Source organism: Paroedura picta, chromosome 4, assembly GCF_049243985.1.
Source record: "Paroedura picta isolate Pp20150507F chromosome 4, Ppicta_v3.0, whole genome shotgun sequence".
Classification (NCBI taxonomy): domain Eukaryota; kingdom Metazoa; phylum Chordata; class Lepidosauria; order Squamata; family Gekkonidae; genus Paroedura; species Paroedura picta.
This window is the reverse complement of record NC_135372.1, coordinates 142,601,997-142,623,701: the sequence shown is the minus strand read 5'-3', so window position 1 is coordinate 142,623,701 and position 21,705 is coordinate 142,601,997. Positions and strand designations below refer to the sequence as shown.

Below are 21,705 nucleotides of genomic sequence, written 5' to 3'. Positions count from 1 at the left end.
TTGTGGGGAGAGGAAAGGGAAGGCAACTGTAAGCCACTTTGAGACTCCTTCGGGTAGAGAAAAGCGGCATATAAGAACCAAATCTCCTTCTTCTTCTTCAGTAATCTCAGGGCTCTCTTAGCCTCCCCTCCCTCACAGGGTGTCTGTTGTGGGGAGAGGAAGGGAAGGCGAATGGAAGACGCTTTGAGACTCTTTTGGGTAGGAGAAAAGCAGCACATTAGAACCAACTCTTCTTCTACTCTTCTATATGGTCAAATCAATCTCCCCCACCTCCCCAAATGGCCAGTGATGGGCCTGGAGGGAGTGGGAAGGGGAGGGGCCCCGGGTGGGCGTGTCCACGGCTATGCTTCCCAACCCTATTCTGCCTGATCATGCCTCTTCTGGGGTTTCTTGACAGTCAAAAAATTGGGGAAGTCTGAGCTGTTATCATCTCCCTCCCTCCCTATCTCCCTGTCCATCTGTCTATCATCTACCTACCTATCCATCCTGTTATCTAATCTACCTCCCTCGCTACAAAAATGGGAGGGGGGGAGAAAGGAGATGAAGCCTGTTTGTGAGGTGGGACACGGTCCGGCTACCCTGGCCCACCCAGGCCAGAGACCTGGTCTTTGACCGCCCTTCCTGATGACAGCCCAGGTCTTGCTCTTTTCTTTGCCTGCTCCAAGCAGCCCTCCCAACGACTGCTAAAACGGCACGCATGACGTCAACGAAACTTCTCCTTTTTTCTGCCCTCCCCTTTGCTGATTTTAAGACACTCCTCCCCGTTTCTAGTCCCAACTTCTCCTTTTCCCCTTTCTGAGCTGATTCCGGGCTGCAAGCCTGCCAGAACGCCGGCTAGACTGACCTGAACTGGAGAAAGGGGTCCTGAGGATCTTGGTGGTTGGCCCCTGGCTGTCGTTGCTGATGGCTCTTGGGAGTTGCTTTCTGTTCTTGCTTTTGGGCGTTCTGGTCCTTTCAGAGGAAGGCTCAGGTGAGTCCAAAGCTACGGTTCATACCTTGGGGTGGAAGTACCTGTTACACCTGTCTCATGGGCCCACCGATGTGTTCAAGGTGGAAAGCAGCAAGGGGAGGCTGAAATAGTTCTGGAAGAGCATCGGGGGGGGGGGAGACCTATGGAGGGTTCTGATAGATGTCCACCAAGAGGTATGGTTTCCAGGTCCCCACAGCCACCGCAGGGCCTGCAAGACAGAGCTCTTCCACCGGGTGTATGGCTGAGGCCAGGGCAGTACCCCGGCCTTCCAACCAGGACCCCTCCCCACGGTTTAGTTGATCTGCACCCACTCCCCAGTGGAAGAAGATTCGGCTTTTGGCTGAATAAGGTGGGAGGGGACCGATTGATTAGAAGTTGTTGCTGCTTGTTGTTTATTGTAAAGTGGGGGTTGTACTGGGGTTTACTGGATTTCAACAGGGGTTCTTAGAAGAAGAAGAGAAGAGTTGGTTCTCATATGCCGTTTTTCTCTACCCGAAGAAAGCTCAAAGCGGCTTCTATTCGCCTTCCCTTTCCTCTCCCCACAACGGACACCCTGTGAGGGAGGGGAGGCTGAGAGAGCCCTGAGATTACTGAAGAAGAGGAAGAGTTGGTTCTTAGATGCCGCTTTTCTCTACCCGAAGGAGGCTCAGAGCGGCTTCCAATCACCTTCCCTTTCCTCTCCCCACAACGGACACCCTGTGAGGGAGGGGAGGCTGAGAGAGCCCTGAGATTACTGAAGAAGAGGAAGAGTTGGTTCTTAGATGCCGCTTTTCTCTACCCGAAGGAGGCTCAGAGCGGCTTCCAATCACCTTCCCTTTCCTCTCCCCACAACGGACACCCTGTGAGGGAGGGGAGGCTGAGAGAGCCCTGAGATTACTGAAGAAGAAGAAGAAGAGTTGGTTCTCATATGCCGTTTTTCTCTACCCGAAGGAGGCTCAGAGCGGCTTCCATTCGCCTTCCCTTTCCTCTCCCCACAACAGACACCTTGTGAGGTGGGTGAGGCTGAGAGAGCCCTGATATCAGTGCTTGGTCAGAACAGTTTTATCTATTAGGAAAAGCGGCGGTATATAAATTAAAAAATGAATTAATTAAAATAAATAAATATATAAAATAAATAAGAAGGGGTGGGGGTGGGGGAGGTTGCCAGAGCTGGGCTGGGACACTCGTGGAGATTTGGAAGTGGAGCTTGGTGAAGACGGGGACAACAGGAGGGGACAAGGCCATGGAGTCCCCCCTCCCAAGCTGCCATTTTCTCCAGGGGAACCGATCTCTGTAGTCAGACGAACTGTCCCCCCTGGAGGCTGGCATCCCTAGCTTCCCTGGGGAAAATTAGGAGCTTTGGAGGGATCTGGGGCATTATAGGGCTGAGATCCCTCCCCAATCCCACCCCACCCCTCCAAACCTGTTGGCGACGAACGTTTGAGGAGAGAGCTCCAGGGAGAAGAGCCTAGGTGGGCTAACACAGCTCTCGGGGGTCTTTACTTCCAGGGTCTCACGTGTGGCAGCCACGCGGCCCGATCCACGTGCAAAGCGGAGGGGTTCTGACTCTGGAATGCACAGTCCCAGACGTCCTTCAGCCAGGACCTGTGAAGTGGTTCAAGGGAGAAGACCTCAGTCGCAAGCTCATCTATCCGAATGACGCACAACAAGGCAGAACAACAAGGAAAGAGAAATACTCCAAGACGGACTTTACCATCTTCCTCCGTAACGTGACTCCTGAGGATGCTGGGACCTATTATTGTGTGAAGCTAGCACCAGGAGGGGGACAAGACCTGCAAAGTGGAGATGGAACGGAGGTGATTGTGTACGGTGAGTGGCATTTCATTTCTCTCCAGCTGTTATTGGGTCCCACGACACTCCCCAGGTGGGTGGCCAATTCGGGGTTGGGGAATTCCAGATTCGGGGGTGGAACCAAAGGAGCGTGGGATACAGGGGGGGAAGGGAGAGACCTTGGCAAGGGATCATGCTGCAGAGTTTGAAGAGGAAGAAGAGCCTCAAAGAAACTCTGCTCTGGTTCGGCCTCACTTGGAGTTCTGTGTTCAGTTTTGGGCACCCCAGTTGGAGAGGGATGGAGACAAACTGGGGCATGTCCAGAGGAGGGCAACAAAGAGGGTGAGGGGTTTGGAGACCGACGTAGGAGGAAAGGTTGCGGGAGCTTGGTCTGTTTAGCCTGGAGAGGAGATGACTGAGAGGGGATCTGATAACCATCTTCCAGTATTTAAAAGGCTGCCGTATGGAGGATGGAGCAGAGTTGTTTTCTCTTGCCAGGTGAGACTGGGGTGCCTCCCAAAATTGCAGCTCATCTCTACACTTTAGAGATCAGCTCCCCAGGAGAAGCTAGATAATTTGGAGGGTGAACCCTGTGGCCTTCTACCCTACTTGAGGTCCTTGTCCATGCCAGGCTCCAGGATTTTCAAGGCAAATGACATTCAGAGGCACAGTTTTCCTCTACCTTCCTCTGCAGAGTCTTCCTTGGTGCTCTCTCATCTAAGTACCGATGCTGCTTAGCTTCCAAGGTCAGATGAGATTGGGGTGGACGATCCTATTTCCCATCCCCCTCCACCCTAAATTGGAGACCTCCCCCGCTCCTTCCTAGTAAGGGTGTTGTGTGTGTTTACCAGGGGTAGTCAAACTGCGGCCCTCCAGATATCCGTGGACTACAATTCCCATGAGCCCCCTGCCAGCGAATGCTGGCAGGGGCTCATGGGAATTGTAGTCCATGGACATCTGGAGGGCCGCAGTTTCACCACCCCTGGTTTATACATTTGTTGGAATGGTTTAAATATTTTACACGGACTTGATTTTCATGTCGCAAATAGCTTAATGTCCAGTGTTTTGAACGCTCTCTCCACCTTGAAAACCCTATTTGGGTAAAAAGGCGGCAGAGAAATACTCTGACATACATGGAGCTGCCACACTGAATCAGGCCTTTTGGTCCTCCATAATCTGTACTGTCTACTCAGAGTTACTCTCCAAGGTCTCAGGTGAAAGTCTTTTAGATCTCTTACTACCTGGTACTTTTAACTGGAGAGGCCGGGGGATTGAGCTTTTGCATGCCAAACAGATGCTGCTCTCCCCACACATTTTAAACGGGCTAAATTTGACTTTCAAATATCCAGCATCAAACACCCAAGAGCCCTAAAGTGTCAAAATTCAGGGTCAAGACTCATATGGCATTTTTCAGAGGTTCTTCTGTCGGCAGAGTTTAGGTATGCAACGATGATCTTAGCACCAGTCTGCTTCAAAGAATGAAATAGTTTTATGATGGGGAAACAACTGTGTATAGAGAGATGAGAGAATTAGTCCTAATTGTCCGCCTGTTCTGTTCATTGATCTAGCCTGCCTGTCCATTCATCCTGTTCTGGAGGCAAGCAGGGAGGAAGTGTGCACAAAGAGGCAGGAAACCTGCAATTGAGCCAATCAGGACACAGGAAGGGCTTATTTGAATAATATAATAATATCAGGTTCCTATTCTAAGATCCATTCCGCATGACTTCAAAGTAGCAGAAAGGTTGCAAATTGTAAACGCTACTACTTTGCAGTTCCGCAAGACGTCGCACACAATCTGCCACACTCCTGAAACAGTCCTGCAAAAAGCGATTCGTTGTAGCGCTTAAAGGGAAATCGGGGAAAGTGGATTCACCCTCCGAAAAGCGTTACACTCTTGCAAACAATCTGCAACACTAGCGAAAAAGACCTGTGCATTCCCACTGTTGCGGTTCCTGGCTCTCTCCTCCGAACTTCCTGCAAAGTGACTGCCATTTTTTTCTCGGAGCGAGCAGAAAGCAACGAACCAGCGAGGCTTCATTCACCCAGCGAGGCTTCTCCGGCTACAGTCCCTCCACAGAAGTGCTTTAAAGCTCCCCTAAGTCCCCAAGCACAACACAGCCCCGTTTGCAAGTTCCCTTAATTTTCGGCCGAAAATCGCACCCGTGCAGGGGCGGGATTTTTCTTTTCACTCAAGGGAGCGTGGCAACGATGAATCACCAGCTCATACGCCAGCTGCCAGCTCAATGGGGCTCTCTGTTGCAACAAATTAACGCTTATTATTATGTGTTTTTTTTTTTTTTGAAAAAAACTTTTCTTAAAGGGAAAGGGGCTTTCCCGGAGCATGATACCAACCGCCCATTGGTTGTTTGACTGATGGCCAGGGGCGGGACAAAGCACAGGAAAAATCACTTCCTGTCTAGCGATTTTTGCAAGACCGGAAACCTGTGGAAAACAAATGAATGCTACTAGATTCCACCAAAAAAGCAGGTATGAGTAACGCCGAGATTGCACTTTTAAAAATAGCGTTTCCGCTTTGTGGGACCAATTGGCAACATTGGTCCTTGTGCAGAAACACCCTAACTATGCTAAAGATATATCTCCTCCGATGCCCCCTGCAGGACACTCTTCATATTCCGTTCATTCATATTCTGTTCTCTATACCTGTTGTGGCCCTCCAAAGGACCTGGGTGGAGTCTGCACGGGGCCTTTTATCCAGTCCCACTCTGAATAAATCCCTCCCGTCTACACTGAATTTGATTTCCATTTTGATTTTGGGTGCTTTAAATTTTCCCTCTGCAACATGCATGATTGAGCCGCGGTGACCCTACCTTTCCCCCACAATACCCAGGAGCGGAGATAACTCAGTTATTTCCAGTCTTGAAGAGGATAATAATAATAATAATAATAATAATAATAATAATAATAATAATAATTATTATTATTATTATTATTATTATTATTATTATTATTATTATTCAGCAGGATGAATAGAACCAGTGCAGAACCAGCCCTGGTCGGCCACTGTGTGACACAGGATGCTGGACTGGGGGACCACCGGCCTGATCCAGCAGGGCTCTTCTCATGTTCTAAAGTCCCAGGCCCGATCCCCAGCATCTCCAAATAAAAAAAACAAAACAGAAATGACATGAAAAGCCCCCACCTTAGACCCTGGAGTGTGGCTGCCGGCCTGAGCAGACAAAACTGACTTTGATGGACTGAATCAGTAGAAGACAGCCCATTGTGTTCATGTGAACGGTGACCTTAGAGGGGAAAGAGGACCGTTGTGTCCTGTGGTTAGTATTTTGGAATATGATCCAAAAGATATAGGCTAGATATCAGGAAAAAGTTTTTCACAGTCAGAGTAGTTCAGCAGTGGAATAGGCTGCCTAAGGAGGTGGTGAGCTCCCCCGCACTGGCAGTCTTCAAGCAAAGGTTGGATACACACTTTTCTTGGATGCTTTAGGATGCTCTGGGCTGATCCTGCGTTGAGCAGGGGGTTGGACTAGATGGCCTGCATGGCCCCTTCCAACTCTATGATTCTATGATTCTATGATTCTATGATTCTATGATCAAATCCATGCTCTGTAGGATTTCCAGCTCTGGGTCAGAGCCTTGGGAGGAATCTCAGGAGGGTACAAGGCCACAGAGTCCGAACTCTAGAGCAGCCATTTTGCCTACGAAAACTGATTTTTGTTGTCTAGAGAACAGTTATGATAGTGGAAGAACTCCAGGGGCTACCTGGAAGATGGCATCCCTGCTTCTCTGCCTGCTGTCTGATTAAGCTGGGGTTAACCATTCTGCCTCCCAGCCTTACCCGCCTCACCGGATTGTTGTTGTGAGAGTGAAATGTAATTAATTAATTACAAACGTTCATTAGCCGCTTTTCCACAAGAACTTATGACACAGTATGAACCACAGTGAAGCACAAGAAAATACACTAATTTAAAATTAATTTAATTTAAAATCACTGAATGATGTCGGCTGCCTCTTAAAGGTCGAGAGGGATGGAGCCAGGTGGGCCTTCCTGGGGTCTGCCACCAAAAAGGCTCCATCTTGTGTGTCCCCCAGAAGAGCTTCTCTGGTCAATGGGATGGTCCAGTGGGACTCTCACTGTGGTATCAGTGCCCAGGCCAGAGCATATTGGAGAAGACATTGCTTAGAATCATAAAATCATAGAGTTGGGTGGGGCCATAAAGACCATCTAGGCCAACCCCTCCTCAATGCAGGATCAGCCTGAAGCATCCAGGAGAAGGATCTGTCCAGCCGCTGCTTGAAGACGGCCATTGAGGAGGAGCTCCCCACCTCCTTGGGCAGCCCCTTCCACGGCTGAACTGGACTCCTGGAATCCTAGAGTGGGAAGGGGCCCTGCAGGCCATCTAGTCCCACCCCCTGCTCAGTGCAGGATCAGCCTCCAGCATCCAGGAGAAGGATCTGTCCAGCCGCTGCTTGAAGACGGCCAGTGAGGGGGAGCTCCCCACCTCCTCAGGCAGCCCCTTCCACTGCTGAACTAGACTCCTAGAATCCTAGAGTGGGAAGGGGCCGTGAAGGCCATCTAGTCCCACCCCCTGCTCAATGCAGGATCAGCCAAATGCATCTAGGAGAAGGACCTGTCCAGCTGCTGCTTGAAGACTGTCCTTTTTGAAATGAGGCCTCCAGAACTGCACACAATACGCCAGGTGAGGTCTTAACAATGCATTATACAGAAGGACCATGACATCTTCTGACATCCCAGGAGGCCAAGCCCTACAAGGAAAGGCCGAGGGACTCGGGATACTTCTCTGACCCGGGGTCTAAGGCTTGCAGCCATTGCCGCTGTGCTCACCTGGAGGCCTGAAGAAGGCTTTGAGGTAAAGGGAGCTTGATAGCAAACTGTACGTTCTTAACTGGTGCCTGTTGACAAGGACAGCAGCTTTGCATTTGTGCCCAGATTTTTACGGAGTCCCTTGCTCCATCTGGTGCTGTGCTAAATGTAGGCTTGTAAACATTTTCTTCAAAATAAATGTTTAAAGGAAATGGCCTCCTTGTCTTTCAGGGATGGACTACAGGATCCCAGTGGCTGTCTCAGCAGTCTGTATTCTCCTTATTCTTTTACTCTCCGGAGCAGTTTACTCCTGCAGAAAGAAACAAAGAAGTGAGTGGACCAGATTTCAGCCTGTTCCTCCACAAGCACCGTTATCCCTTTGTGCACAGTCAATAAGGGCGGGTGTCCTTGCAAGGAGGCACAGATTGGGTTGCCAACACTAAGGGAGTTCTTGGGGGGGGTTGGAGGGGGAGCCTGGAGAGAGTGGGGTTTGAAAAGGGGAGGGAGCTCAGTGGGCCATAGAATCCCCCCCCCACCCCATCAGCCCTTTTCTGCAGGGAACTGATCTCTGTTCTCCAGAGTTGACCTGTAATTCCTGGAGATCTCCAGGCCACACCTGGAGGTAGCAAATCCAGCCCCTCGATGGGACCTGAGAATCTCCTGGAATTGCAGCTTATCTCCAGACAACAGGTATCAGTTCCCCTGGAGAAAATGGATGCTTTGGAGCAGGGATTCCCAACCAGGGGTCCATGGATACCTGGGGGTCCGCTGGAGCTCCAGAGGGGGTCTTCAGCCTTCCCCTTCCTGCTTTAATGGACTCAGCCTCAAGCTATGGAAACAGCATTTCCTTTGCTCCCTTTCCCAATCCCGAACATGAGTTCTCTCATGGTTTCTGTGCTTGGGAGAAGGCAGGGACTGAACATTCACTCCGGCCTTAAACCACCTCCTGTCTCTCCCCCTTCAGTCCTCTTCAAACCTGCCTGTTAATACAGGTCATGATGTCACTTCCTGGGGCGCCGCAGAGAGGTGTGACCAACTGATATCACTTCTGGGGCTCCTTGGCTCAGGAGAGCCAGTTTGGTGCAGTGGTTAGGAGTGCGGACTTCTAATCTGGCATGACAGGTTCGATTCTGTGCTTCCCCACATGCAGCCAGCTGGGTGACCTTGGGCTAGTCACAGCCCTGATAAAGCTGTTCTGACCGAGCAGTGATATCAGGGCTCTCTCAGCCTCACCCACCCCACAGGGTGTCTGTTGTGGGGAGAGGAAAGGGAAGGCAAATGTAAACCGCTTTGAGCCTCCTTCGGGTAGGGAAAAGCGGCATATAAGAACCAACTCTTCTTCTTCTTCTTCTTGAAGCTTGAACAATTATATCAGGGGCTCCTCCATGATTAAAAGGTTGGAAAGGGCTGTTTTGGAGGGTGGCCCTGTGCTCCACTGGGGTCCTGTCCTCCCGGGCTTCACCCCCAAATCTACAGACCACCCAGTGCCAGGGCCCGGGGAATGGGAGCCTGCTTGTCTTGGGCGTGTTTCCCAGTCTGCACAGCTGCTGGTTGAGTCGTTGAGTCCGGAATTAAATGTCTGGAATGAAATAAACAAAATGAGCTCGATCAGCATGTTTGGATTATTCAATTTCATATCAAATCGTCTGGGAATAAATAAAATAAATACAACGGGGAAGACGGGCCCGTTTAGATCGTTTCCTTACAAAAACACGAGCATGTATATACAAGAGGGGGGGGAAATATTTACATCACGCCCCGAAGAGCCAAGCTAAGATCTCTCTGTGTTCTGAATCTACACCCGTCCTTGAACTCACGAAACACAGGAAGCTGCCTTAAACTGAATCGGACCCTCGGCCCATCTAAGTCAGTATTGCCTACTTAGGCCGGCAGATGCTCTCCAGGGTCTTGGGCCAAGGTCTTTCCCATCTCCTCCTGCCCGGTCCTTTTAACTGGAGACGGTGGGGATTGAACCTGGGACCTTCTGCAGGCCAAGCTCTGCCTCTGAGCTCCAGTTTTCCTGTTTTAGGTCTTTCCCTCTAAAAACAGGTTCTGCTCCAGAGCCGGCCTCTCGTGTTCCTGACACCAGACACAACCAAGCATTGTCACTCGGTGGGGAGCAGGGAGCGGTTTCTGTGGGTAGCAGAGGAGAGGACCCACAGGAATGGCTTTAAACTATGTGTAGAATGGTACTGGCTAGATATGGGGGGCGGTGGTCTTCAAGTGGGGGCTGGGCAGATCCTTCTCCTGGATGCTCTGGGCTGATCCTGCACTGAGCAGGGGGTGGGACTAGATGGCCTCTGTGGCCCCTTCCCACTCTAGGATTCTAGGAGTCTAGTTCAGCAGAGGAATGGGCTGCCTAAGGAGGTGGGGAGCTCCCCCTCACTGGCCGTCTTCAAGCAGTGGCTGGACAGATCCTTCTCCTGGATGCTTGAGGCTGATCCTGCACTGAGCAGGGAGTGGGACTAGATGGCCTGCATGGCCCATTCCCACTCTAGGATTCTAGGAGTATATTTCAGCAGTAGAAGGGACTGCCTAAGGAGGTGGGGAGCTCCCCCTCACTGGCTGTCTTCAAGCAGCGGCTGGAGAGATCCTTCTCCTGGATGCTTGAGGCTGATCCTGCACTGAGCAGGGGGTGGGACTAGATGGCCTGCATGGCCCCTTCCCACTCTAGGATTCTAGGAGTCTAGTTCAGCAGGGGAAGGGGCTGCCTCAGGAGGTGGGGAGCTCCCCCTCACTGGCCGTCTTCAAGCAGCGGCTGGACAGATCCTTCTCCTGGATGCTGGAGGCTGATCCTGCACTGAGCAGCAGGTTGGTCCAGATGGCCTCTATGGACCTTCTGATTCTAGTCTAACCCCCTGCCCCATGCAGGGTGGCCTAAAGCATCTCTGACAAATAACCATCCACCTCCTGCTTAAACACCCCCAAGCAGGGAATACCCACCTGCTCCCTGGCCAACCCCCTCCTCCACCAATCTGCCGTCAACTGCTCAATAGTTTCCCTTAAAATCCCGCTGATATTTCCGCACTGGTAATTTAAACCTCAGACGACCAGTCTCCTCTCCTCCTCTGAAGGACAACCTTTCCGGTCCTTAAAAAGATGGATCGGATTCCCCACATGCGACGGCTTGTTTTAGGACTTCCGTGCCTTCCTGTTTGGGGTCATCCTCGCACGTGTCGGCTGGAGCAGATGGGAGCCGATCATCCGGCACTAAACGTTCCGCTACAGTTTACACTTAGTGCCTAGTTAATTCCCATGTTCCTTATTTTGTGCGGGAAACCGTCTGTCTCTCCAAAACCGCAGGATTGCGACGGCACCTCCGTGCCAACTCCGTAAGGGACGATTCCTGGGGGGGGGGGAGGGGTGTGTGGCATCACTGCCACGAATACCATTACACTATGGGGCAAAGGGTTGCCAACTGCCTGGAGGGATGGGGGAAGCACCTGGTCCCTTTGATAGACGCTTGATAGGGTGTTATTTACAAGCTGAAAAGGTTTAGCAGCCCCCTTTCCACACTGTAAGCGTGTGTTAAAGGGGCATTTTTCTCCAGGCTGTTGGCACCCTAAGGGGCATCTCCAAGTCCTGCCCTTAGAGCCTCAGTCTTTGGGGCATTGAGGTCTTGGAAACTCTGCAGTGGGGTACAGTTAACAAGCTTTCTACTTAGGGTTGCCGGCTGCCAGTTGGGACCCTGCTTCCTCTTCCCCAGCTGGTGGCCAGTCAGGACCTGTCAGCCTTATTTCCATTAGGGGTGGAAGATCTACAGCCCCCAGCTCCCAGTACCAGATGCCACTACTTGAGAGGAAGTGCCTGGGTGCAATTTCGCTGCCTCCTGCGCATGCTGACATGGGTTCCGGCCCCTTCTGGAAGTGACGTCATCACAGTCATAGAATCACAGAATCATAGAGTTGGAAGGGGCCATAGAGGCCATCTAGTCCAACCCTCTGCTCAACGCAGGATCAGCCCTAAGCATCCTAAAGCAGGGAAGCTTTAGCATTTTTCCAGAGCTCCATTGGGAATAGTAATCCATGGACATCTGGAGGGCTGCAGTTTGACTACCCCTGAGCTAGGCGATGGGAACCAAAAGCAAGTTTGTCCTTGGGGTCCCAAGCAGCTCAGGAAATGGGGTGGATCGCAAGCCGACAAGGCAGGGCAATAAACGGATCAATCACAATCGCCATGGCAGAAGATTCTGACTGCAGCCTGGCAAACCTCCTGCGGGGTGAGGTCCCCCTGGATAACAACGCCCTTTCACTAATCGCATCCTTTCTTCTCTCTAGCGTCTGCAGGCCGTTCGAGGATCCGCCACGCCTCCAGGTCTGTATCAGGTTGTGCCGTACTGCCGAGGCTTGATGCACGTGCTTAACTCACAACGGTGTGGCTGACAAAGGCGGAGGCGTGTAGACAATGCCCCAGACCTGGGGAACGGTGGCCCCAGCTCCAAACACCAGAGGCGGCTTATTTACCGAGCTGCGGCCCGCTGTGGGAACAGGCCGGCTTGCTTCTGAAGCAGGGGAAGATCAGTCAGCGCGGGCCTTTTGCCAGCTCTTTGAATTAGCCCTGCTCGCTTTCCTTTTAAGAGCGGGACTTTCAGATGCGCACCGTTTTCTGTAGGCCCAGGCAGGTGCGGACCCTGCTGGATTCTCTTCCTTTCTTCACAGAAGCCGGAGCCCCTCAAAGCAGTTTCGGGCTGGAAAGGGGACAACGGGAATCGTCCTGCAGGATAACTCGCCGTGCCCCGACAGAATGACAATCACAGTTCAGAGCGGAGGGAGGGCTGCCAACAGCCCGAAGGGGAATGGCCTGACCCTTTAATAGAGGCTTAATGTGTAGAAATAGCCAGTGGACACTTTTATGGCAGGGAACAAAACGCCATTGCCTGGGAAATAACATCCCATTACGCCTCTATTAAAGAGGGCAGGACTTCTTTCCCCTCTCCAGGCTACTGGCAGTCCTAAATAAGGATTCAAGGGCTGTGCCAAGAATGGCAAGTTCTGAGGTTTCTGCCAAGTGTCCTCCCCAAAAAACCTCCCCTGCTTTGCTGCTTTGCATAACTCGGTTTTTATTGCATTACTCGAAGGGGGGGGGGCGCTGGGCCGGTGGCAAAGCATTTCTGTTTGCATATGGAGGGTGAGCAGAGTTCAGGTCCAGGGGCACCTTTGAGACCAGCGAAGCTTTATTCAAGGTGTGAGGTTTCGGGGGCATGCATGCTCCTTCGGACAGTGAAATGGAAATCGCCGGGCAGCACCTGTCAGGCGAGAGTAAATGAGCAGCAAATTAGTGAACGGCATCATGAAAGTATCCAGTGAATAGGCAGCATAATGACGAAGCCAAGCCCATTCAAGAGCCTTGCTAGAATAGCCGGCTGAGTTTGTTATGTTATCATAGAATCACAGAATTATAGAGTTGGAAGGGGCCATACAGGCCATCTAGTCCAACCGCCTGCTCAGTGCAGGATCAGCCCTAAGCATCCTAAAGCATCCAAGAAAAGTGTGTATCCAGCCTTTGCTTGAAGACTGCCAGTGAGGGGGAGCTCACCACCTCCTTAGGCAGCCTATTCCATGGCTAAACTACTCTGACTGTGAGAATTTTTTCCTGATATCTAGCCTATATTGTTGTACTTGTAGTTTAAACCCATTGCTGAGCGTCCTTTCCTCTGTAGCCAACGGAAATAGCATCCTGCCCTCCTCCAAGTGACAACCTTTCAAATACTTAAAGAGGGCTATCATGTCCCCTCTCAACCTCCTTTTCTCCAGGCTGAACATTCCCAAGTCCCTCAACCTATCTTCATAGGGCTTGGTCCCTTGGCCCCAGATCATCTTCGTTGCTCTCCTCTGTACCCTTTCAATTTTATCGACGTCCTTCTTGAAGTGAGGCCTCCAGAACTGCACACAGTACTCCAGGTGTGGTCTGACCAGTGCCGTATACAATGGGACATCTTGTGATTTTGATGTGATGCCCATGTTGATACAGCCCAAAATGGCATTTGCCTTTTTTACCGCTGCATCACACTGCCTGCTCATGTTTAGTTTACAATCCACAAGTACCCCAAAGTCTCGTTCACACGCAGTGTTACCTAGAAGCGTATCCCCCATCCAGTAGGATCAGACCTTTGGGTTCAACTCCAGTTCAAAAAACATAGTAGAGGGAATAGGAATGGCCAGATCAGTGATGGATGGCAGATGCATTCCCAGTGGTAGAACAGTGTAATTAAGAGACCTGTTATTAACCCCATTTGTTTCTACCCAGACATGTCAGGCCGTGCTGAGTTAGGTCTCTTTTAATTGCCCTGTTCTACCATTGGGAACATATCTGCCATTAATCACTAATCTTTTTCAGCTGGCTGTTTTAAGAACCAACTCTTCTTCTTCTTCTTCTTCTTCTTCTTCTTCTTCTTCTTCTTCTTCTTCTTCTTCTTCTTCTTCTTCTTCTTCTTCTTCTTCTTCTGTCTGCTAAAAAAAGATGAATAATAGTCTACTTAAATTTTATATCCTACTCCTCATAGGCCAGGTAAAATATGTGAAGTGGCTTTAAAAGTGTTTTTTAAAAGCTCTGCTAACCGCAGAAAAACAGCCCTGAGGTTTAAATCCTTTAAAACAGACCAGAGAAGAACACTCTATTTAGCTAATATCACCCCCATGCCATTACGTTTAGCTCTCCCCTATTTAAGGTTCCACAGACTTACGGTTTGGCTAGTTCTATACCAAGCTCCCAGTGTCTATGTATTTGCGGGAACCAGAAAGTTGAAGGTCTCTCCCATTACATCTTATCTTGTCCACTAGATCAGGGGTAGTCAACCTGTGGTCCTCCAGATGTCCATGGACTACAATTCCCATGAGCCCCTGCCAACAACGCTGGCAGAGGCTCATGGGAATTGTAGTCCATGGACATCTGGAGGACCACAGGTTGACAACCCCTGATCTAGATAGCGAGCCGAGGAAGTAGTTTATTGTAAGGTTAATTCCTGATGTGGCCACAAAGTCTGAGAAGGAGAAATTGATGTTTTTATTGTCTGATCTATACATTTCAGGCAGATTAGCTCTTTATATTCTTGCAGCCAGGAAGTGAGAGCTGTAATGAGCAAGGAAAATATGGTATCCTAAGACTTTTAAACTTCAAATTCTGTACCTAAATTGCAAATGGAGTTTTACCTGATATTGTTGTTCTGGCATGTATGTATGTATGTATGTATGTGCGTATGTATGTACGTACATACATACATACATACATATATATATATGTGTGTATGTATTAAAGGTAAAGGTATCCCCTGTGCAAGCACCGGGTCATGTCTGACCCTTGGGGTGACGCCCTCTAGCGTTTTCATGGCAGACTCAATACGGGGTGGTTTGCCAGTGCCTTCCCCAGTCATTACCGTTTACCCCCCAGCAAACAAGCTGGGTACTCATTTTACCGACCTCGGAAGGATGGAAGGCTGAGTCAACCTTGAGCCAGCTGCTGGGATCGAACTCCCAGCCTCATGGGCAGAGTTTTCAGACTGCATGCCTGCTGCCTTACCACTCTGTGCCACAAGAGGCTCTTGTGTATGTATACACACACACACATATACATACATACACTTCATTGTGAAGACCTTTGGCCAATACAATAAAATTTATCTATTACTACTAACCACAAAGAAGTGCACCAGCAAAGCTGCAGGTTGGTTGGTGGTTTCTGTACTTGTTTGTTATGTAGTGACCAACCAGTTCCTCTGGAGGGCCAAAAACAGGGCAGAGAGGCCAAGCTTAGGAAGCTAAGGACACCAGAAGAGCCCTGCTGGGTCAGACCAGTCCAGCCTCCTGTCTCACACAGGGGCCAGCCAGTTCCTCTGGAGGGCAGAGAGGCCAAGGTTTTCCCCTGATGTTGCCTGAATGTGGAGCTTCCCCTCAGTTGCCAAGTAACCATTGACAGATTTATCCTCCAGCCCTTTTATTCCTGTGGCCATCACCACAACCTCTGGCAGCTAATTCCTCACTCTCTGCGTGAATCAGTATTTCCTTTTTCTGTCTGGAATCTGTGTCCCTGCTTCCCCTCCCCGAGTCTGTCTTCCAGAAATCCAAATCGGATCCTTTGATGCTACTCCTGTATTTGTTGTCTGCTCATTTTTAGCATCTTTTTTAGCTGTCTGGTTTGTCTGTTTTATTTAATGATTAAAGTGTTTGTGGTGGCTTAAAAAGTGCCCCCCCCCCGAAAATCTCTCTCTCTCTCTTTGCTTTCTTATTGGGAATGGGCTGGAATTATCCTCTATTGTTTTGATTCCTTCCCCACTCCACCCCACCAGAAGCAGCAATATTAGTCCTTTGAAAATCAACTGGGTTTTAAATGAGGCTTTCTTTCTAGTTCTTTGGAGGAGGCTGAATATTCCTGTAAACGGAGCCACGCCTCCAGCCCCACGAATGGCTGCATTCCTTTTCTTCTTCTCTCTTTTAGAAACCAGTCTATTTCATCTAAGGCCCCAAACATGACCTGATCCGTTGGCTCATTGTCACGCACCAAAGCACCTCTCTTCCTCCTCCCTACCGCTAGGAAAGGCTAAATCCTTTAAACTCCCGTGGATACTTAACAGATCATCTTTCACCAGCTAGCACCCCTTGACGAAATATTGGCCAATTGTTCCGATTAGGGTTGCCAGCTCTGGGTTGGAAAATACCTGTAGAATTTGGGGTGGAGGCAGGAATGGGTGGGATTTGGGGCAAGGAGGGTCTCCAGTGGAATATAATGCTCTCAAGCAGCCCTTTTCTCCAGGGGGACCAATCTCTTAAGTCTGCAGAGGAGCTGTAACTCCAGCAGATCCCAAGGTCCCACCTGGAGGCTGGCATCCCTAGTCCCCCCTCCCAAGCAGCCCTTTTCTCCAGGGGAACTGAGCTCTGTAGTCTGGAGATGAGCTGGAATTCCAGGGGATCCCCAGGCCCCACCTGGAGGCTGGCATCCCTAATGACCCATTAACAGACCACAAGGGGATGCTTGATTTGAGCCCCCGTCCCCCCCCAGAATGCCTCTAGCCAGTGACCATAACGACATCTCGAGCCACAAAAGAACAAAAAAACGTTGGTATCAGAAAATTAAACAGCAAGAGGGAAATAGAGAGTAGTGACTATGTATAACAGCAGAAATGCTAACAAATGCACGCCTAATTGAATGATAAGTGCCAGGCTGTTCAGCTGAGATTTCCTGGTACTGCTACACAAAAGAAGCCATTGAAAATACTGATATTCAAGTCAGATCCACAGATACGAGAATTTCTCTTCCATCCCTAGTCCTGACAGCGGCCTCAAAAACCTCCTGCCTTTACGACCTTGGGTGCCGAGATCAGGAGATGCCAGGATCACACGTCTTTCTTGGGTTCCCTTCCCCCCAGCAGTCCAGTCTGCGGCAGTAAATGCTTGGTGCTGTGGTTAAGAGCTTGGTGGTTAAGCTTGGTGCTGTGGTTAAGAGCAGTGACCTCAAATCTATAGAGCTGGGTTTGATTCCCTGCTCCTCCTCCACATGCAGCCAGCTGGGTGACCTTGGGCCAGTCAAAGTCCTGTTAGAGCTCTGACAGAACTGTTAGAGCAGTTCTGTCAGAGCTCTTTGAGCCCCACCTACCTCACAGGGTATCTGTTGTGGGGAGAGGAAGGGAAGGCGATCGGAAGCTGCTTGGAGACAACTCTTCTACTTCTTATCTCTGGGGTTATGGAGCCCAAGTAGAGCAAATTTGCTGTGCAGGGGAAAGGTGGAAATGAGAAGGAACTGAGTGACATCTGTTTGGATTATGCCTGATCTGCAGTGTGCCTGATTCAGCAACACATTTGAAGAATAACCTGCAGGGGGCATCAGAGGAGGAATGTATTTAGCATAGTTAGAATAGGAACCTCCTGGCTTAATTGGAGACTTCCAGCTCCTTTGATTGCCCTTCCTTCCTGCTTACCTCCAGAACGAATGTAGAAAAACTGCAACTCAGTTAGACCACTAGGATTCTCCCTTGACAAAGCTCTTTCAGTTCTTTTATTGTTGCATTTATTTGACGCTCTTTCTCTCCTCAATAAAGCTGAGCAGCTGGGGCTCCGCTCCTTTGTGTAGTTACACTCTACCAACAAGGCCAGTCTTCTTTCCTCTTCTGCCAATGGAAGAAACCAAGAGGATTTCCTTTCCTCCTCCCCATTGTAGCCTCTCCACTAGCATGGCCATTCATCCCCATGGCTTCCCTCAGATCGCAAAGAGCCACCAGGGAGACGGATTTGCTCAAAAGTTCTGCAGTTGCCAACCTCTCCTGCTTGGATCACAGAAACCAACCCAGAAAGTCTTGGGTTTAATGGTAGAAAATATTGAGGGTAATATATTTTTTACGATTAAACCCAAAAGGTTATGGGCCCAGGGCAACATAGGTGATGAGACGTACACTCATTCTGCATTGGTGCAGATTTCGTTGTCTGTCCCGCTATTCATGCTGCCATGTGGGGCGGGTGCGTGTAAAGTTGGTTCTTATATGCCGCTTTTCTCTACCCGAGGGAGTCTCAAAGCGACTTCCAATCGCCTTCCCTTCCTCTCCCCACAATAAACACCCTGTGAGGGAGGGGAGGCTGAGAGAACCCTATTATTCCTGCTCGGTCAGAACAGCTTTATCAGTGCTGTGACTAGCCCAAGGTCACCCAGCTGGCTGCATGTGGGGGAGCGGGGAATCAAACCCGGCACGCTCCTAACGACTACACCAAGCTGGAGTTGGGTTTTACACCAGCTGGCATTAAGGATCTGTGCAATGTAACTGTGTGTGCCAGGCTAGCCCTGTTCTGTCCCACAGCCCACGCTGACTGGGTTGTACAAGCCCCCTTCACAAATTACAGCCAAGGCACGTCCAATCTGTGCCCAGGGTACGCTCGCTTTTCCTTTGCACTGGCATCGAGTAATCAGGTGAATCTTTACTCAGCGCCACGTTAAGCACTGTCACACGCTAATTGCTGCACATCAAGTGAGAGCTAAAGGCCTGCTTAAGAGGTGGCAGCCTTAATTTCCTAGACTGTAATTTGCATTCTCTCTGTTTCTTTCCCAGCAGGCCCGAATTCTTGCAGCCCGAAAAGGAAAGGACGCCTCACAAGGTAGGAACAACAAAGGTGCTTGAAGATCCGTTCCTGCAGCCCAGCGTAGGAGTGCCAACCCCCCTCCCCCAGCAAGTTCGGATATCTCCCCAGAATGACAATAAATGTCCAGATTGCAGAGGCCAGGATTCCTGGCGGAAATGACAGCAGGGCAACAGATGCCACGGAGGTTCCTCCTCAAACCTCCCCAAATTTCACAACCCAGAGGTTGCAAGCCTACGCCTGGGGAAAGGGCAGAGGAGGAACCAGCTTTTGCAGGGGTGGCCAAACGGTGGCTCTCCAGAGGTCCATGGACTACAGTTCCCATGAGCCCCTGCCTGGCAGGGGCTCATGGGAATTGTAGTCCACGGACCTCTGGAGAGCCACCGTTTGGCCACCCCTGGAAACAGAGCTGGGTGTACACTGCATTTTTACAACATTTACAAAGTCACAATTCTGCCCCAAGAAGAGTTTTATGACTTGTATGAATGATGCAAGCTTTCCCTGCTTCTGCATAATTTATTCTCCCGTCATTGTGCTCTAAGTGCGAAGTGAGTGACCCCTGTCAATCACGAAAGCAGCATTTCCAGTCCAACCACACAGACCTAGTAGGGGGTGCTAAGTACATACAGGTAGGTGGAATATTAAGGCTTCATAAATTAAGCAAAAGCGGGGAAGGAGTCCAAAAACGAGAGTCGGGCATGTACCAAGGGGGGCAGCAAACGTGAGAGGGAACCAAAGAGGGGGAAGAAAGGAACTTGGGTAATCCCCGGAGAGGTTCGGGCATAAGGAGAGGGACACGGGGGTGGAAAGGGGGATTCCAATTTGTTTCCCTTTCTGCGATCCCTTGTGGGACTCAGTTCATTTTGACAGTTCTGTAAAACATATTCTGATAGAAGAGCTCAAGGAGCTAAGCTGAAAAGCCACCCCCTGATCACTAATCCTGTAAAATACTCACCTGGTTTGGGGGAGATCTTTAGTTCGCAGGGTTGCGAGCTTCCAGGTGAGTCCTGGAGATCTCCTGGAATTACAGTTTAGGCAACAGAGATCCGTTCCCCTAGAGCGTGGGGCTGCTCCAGAGGGTGGAATTGACGGCACAATACCTGGCTGAGATCCCCTTCCCCTAATTTTACCCTCAGCAGGCCCCAGTCCCATGCCTCCAGGGATCTCAAGGGAGTTGGCAACCCTGGAGTTCCTGATTCTGTAAATTTGGGCAGATTATGCGCAGGTGGGTAGGAAGGGATTGTGTCAGTGCTTGGCTCTTGTGTCCCTTTCTCGAATGCCCAAGGAAATGCCAACCACCACTTTGGGGTCAATAGGCAAATTTCTTCCAGACCAGACTGGCCAGGGATTCCGGTTTTCTTGAGGGGGGGGGGAATCATCTGGGCATGGAATTGGGGTCACTGTGGGTGGGCAGGTAGTTGTGAGTTTTTTCTGCATTGAGCAGGGGGTTGGACTAGAGGACCCTCTAGGTCCCTTCCAACTCTAGGATTCGATGATTCTGTGAGTCTCTGATTCTAACCCTGGCAACAATCACTCTCAGTCATAGCTGTGACTCCATGAGGACTAGGAACCTAATTGTTTAAAAGGAAATTCTGCCTCTGGTGTCACACTTTGCAGACTTTCCAGGCTTCTAAGGCAGGGGTAGTCAACCTGTGGTCCTCCAGATGTTCATGGACTACAATTCCCATGAGCCCCTGCCAGCAAACGCTGGCAGGGGCTCATGGGAATTGTAGTCCGTGAACATCTGGAGGACCACAGGTTGACCGCCTAAGGCACTGCGGGACGCTCCCTGCTCTGGCCCTAAAGACTGTATTTTTATTTCCAGAATCCGAACCCCAACGACATCATCTATGCCAAAGTAGAGCTTTCAAATTCCGCACCTGCTCCCAAGCCGAGGAATCTGGAGCTGGTCTGTGAATATGCAACCGTCCAGACCACGCAGCGTGTCACCGGGTAAAGCGAGCCACGCCGGGGACCTGCTTGACTCTCAGGCTTGAAGCTACAGCAATGGGAGAAGCCTGTCAAAAGGGAGAGGCACTTGCCAGTCCTACAGAACAGATCCCAGGAAAGAGACCTGATGTTCTCTGGGGGGGGTCATGTGACTCATTTCTGCCTAGGTTGCCAAGGCTCCAGGAGGGGCCTGGAGTCCTCCCAGGATGATAACTGTTCCTCGGACTTCAGGGATTTGTTCCCAGGAAGGGAAGGTCAGCTGATCTCCTTCTCTTTGCCAAACTCCTCAGGGGCAGCAGCCCTAAATCTGTCAGAACCTCACAAGCCACAGCTGGCAAGAAGGATGCCAGCCTCCAGGCGGGACTTGGGGATCCCCAGAATCACAGCTAATCCCGAGACTACAGAGATGAATCCCCCTGGGGAGAAAAATGGATGCTTTGGAGGGGGGACTCCGTGCCATTCCCCCCCCCATTGGCGGTCTTCTGCCCTCCCCAGGCTGCACCCCCAAATCTCCAGGGGTTTCCCAGCCTGGCCACGCCACTCCCATCAGTGACCATGGGGGTCCAGCCCCCTATTTCTGTTTCTCCTCTCCCAATGGAAAAGAAATGCTCCAAGCAGCAAAGAGATTCAATGTGGATTTTAGAGCATTGCGTAAACCTGGATAATTCTAGTTACAGATTTGGCCTAATCTGTGACCGTTGATGGTGTGTGTGGGGGGGGGGCAAGGCTGCTTGGAGAAAGGCCACAAGCCGCTGTCTCACTTGGTGTTTTCAGCCCCACAGTCGTCCCCGACCGGTCTGGCCCCGACATGGATTCTGTACACATGTACAGCGACGATGCGCCAGGCGAGGCCAGGGCCCACTTCCTCCAGAGCTAATTAATTTGATTACCAGGCAAGCCAGACCCACCAGGGAGGATTCTCTGGGAGGCTGACGAGGCCGCAGAAGCCGACGTGGACGAGGATGACTCCTCGCGGCAGGGACGGTTCCGGTGGCACCGAGATCGAGACACGCACACGCGTTGCGTCCCTGTTGTTTGTAGCGAGGCGGGAGGAAAAGGGTTCCCGCCTCGAACAGGGAACACGCCGGCGGCGATTCCGTGACCTTCCCTCCCTCTCCACCCCCCCTCCCTTTAATAAACTCGTAAATGTTTCAGATATT

The 21,705-nt window shown here is 50.6% G+C and overlaps 1 protein-coding gene across 4 annotated transcripts; it reads left to right on the top strand.

Annotated features, from left to right (window-relative positions):
- The first annotated feature begins 647 nt into the window (after positions 1 to 647).
- Positions 648 to 21,696, top strand: LOC143836548 (signal-regulatory protein delta-like). 4 transcript variants are annotated; one of them, XM_077335972.1, is made up of 6 exons: positions 650 to 970; positions 2,459 to 2,779; positions 7,773 to 7,871; positions 11,819 to 11,855; positions 18,571 to 18,613; positions 20,421 to 21,696. In XM_077335972.1, exons 1-6 carry the CDS (start codon positions 904 to 906, stop codon positions 20,550 to 20,552), a joined length of 699 nt encoding a protein of 232 aa, XP_077192087.1. In that variant the 5' UTR covers positions 650 to 903; the 3' UTR covers positions 20,553 to 21,696. The 4 variants fall into 4 exon arrangements, with proteins under 4 accessions (XP_077192089.1, XP_077192087.1, XP_077192088.1 ...); XM_077335971.1 differs by having other exon boundaries at positions 657 to 970; positions 18,568 to 18,613; XM_077335974.1 differs by lacking the exon at positions 7,773 to 7,871 and having other exon boundaries at positions 648 to 970.
- The last annotated feature ends 9 nt before the right edge of the window (positions 21,697 to 21,705 follow it).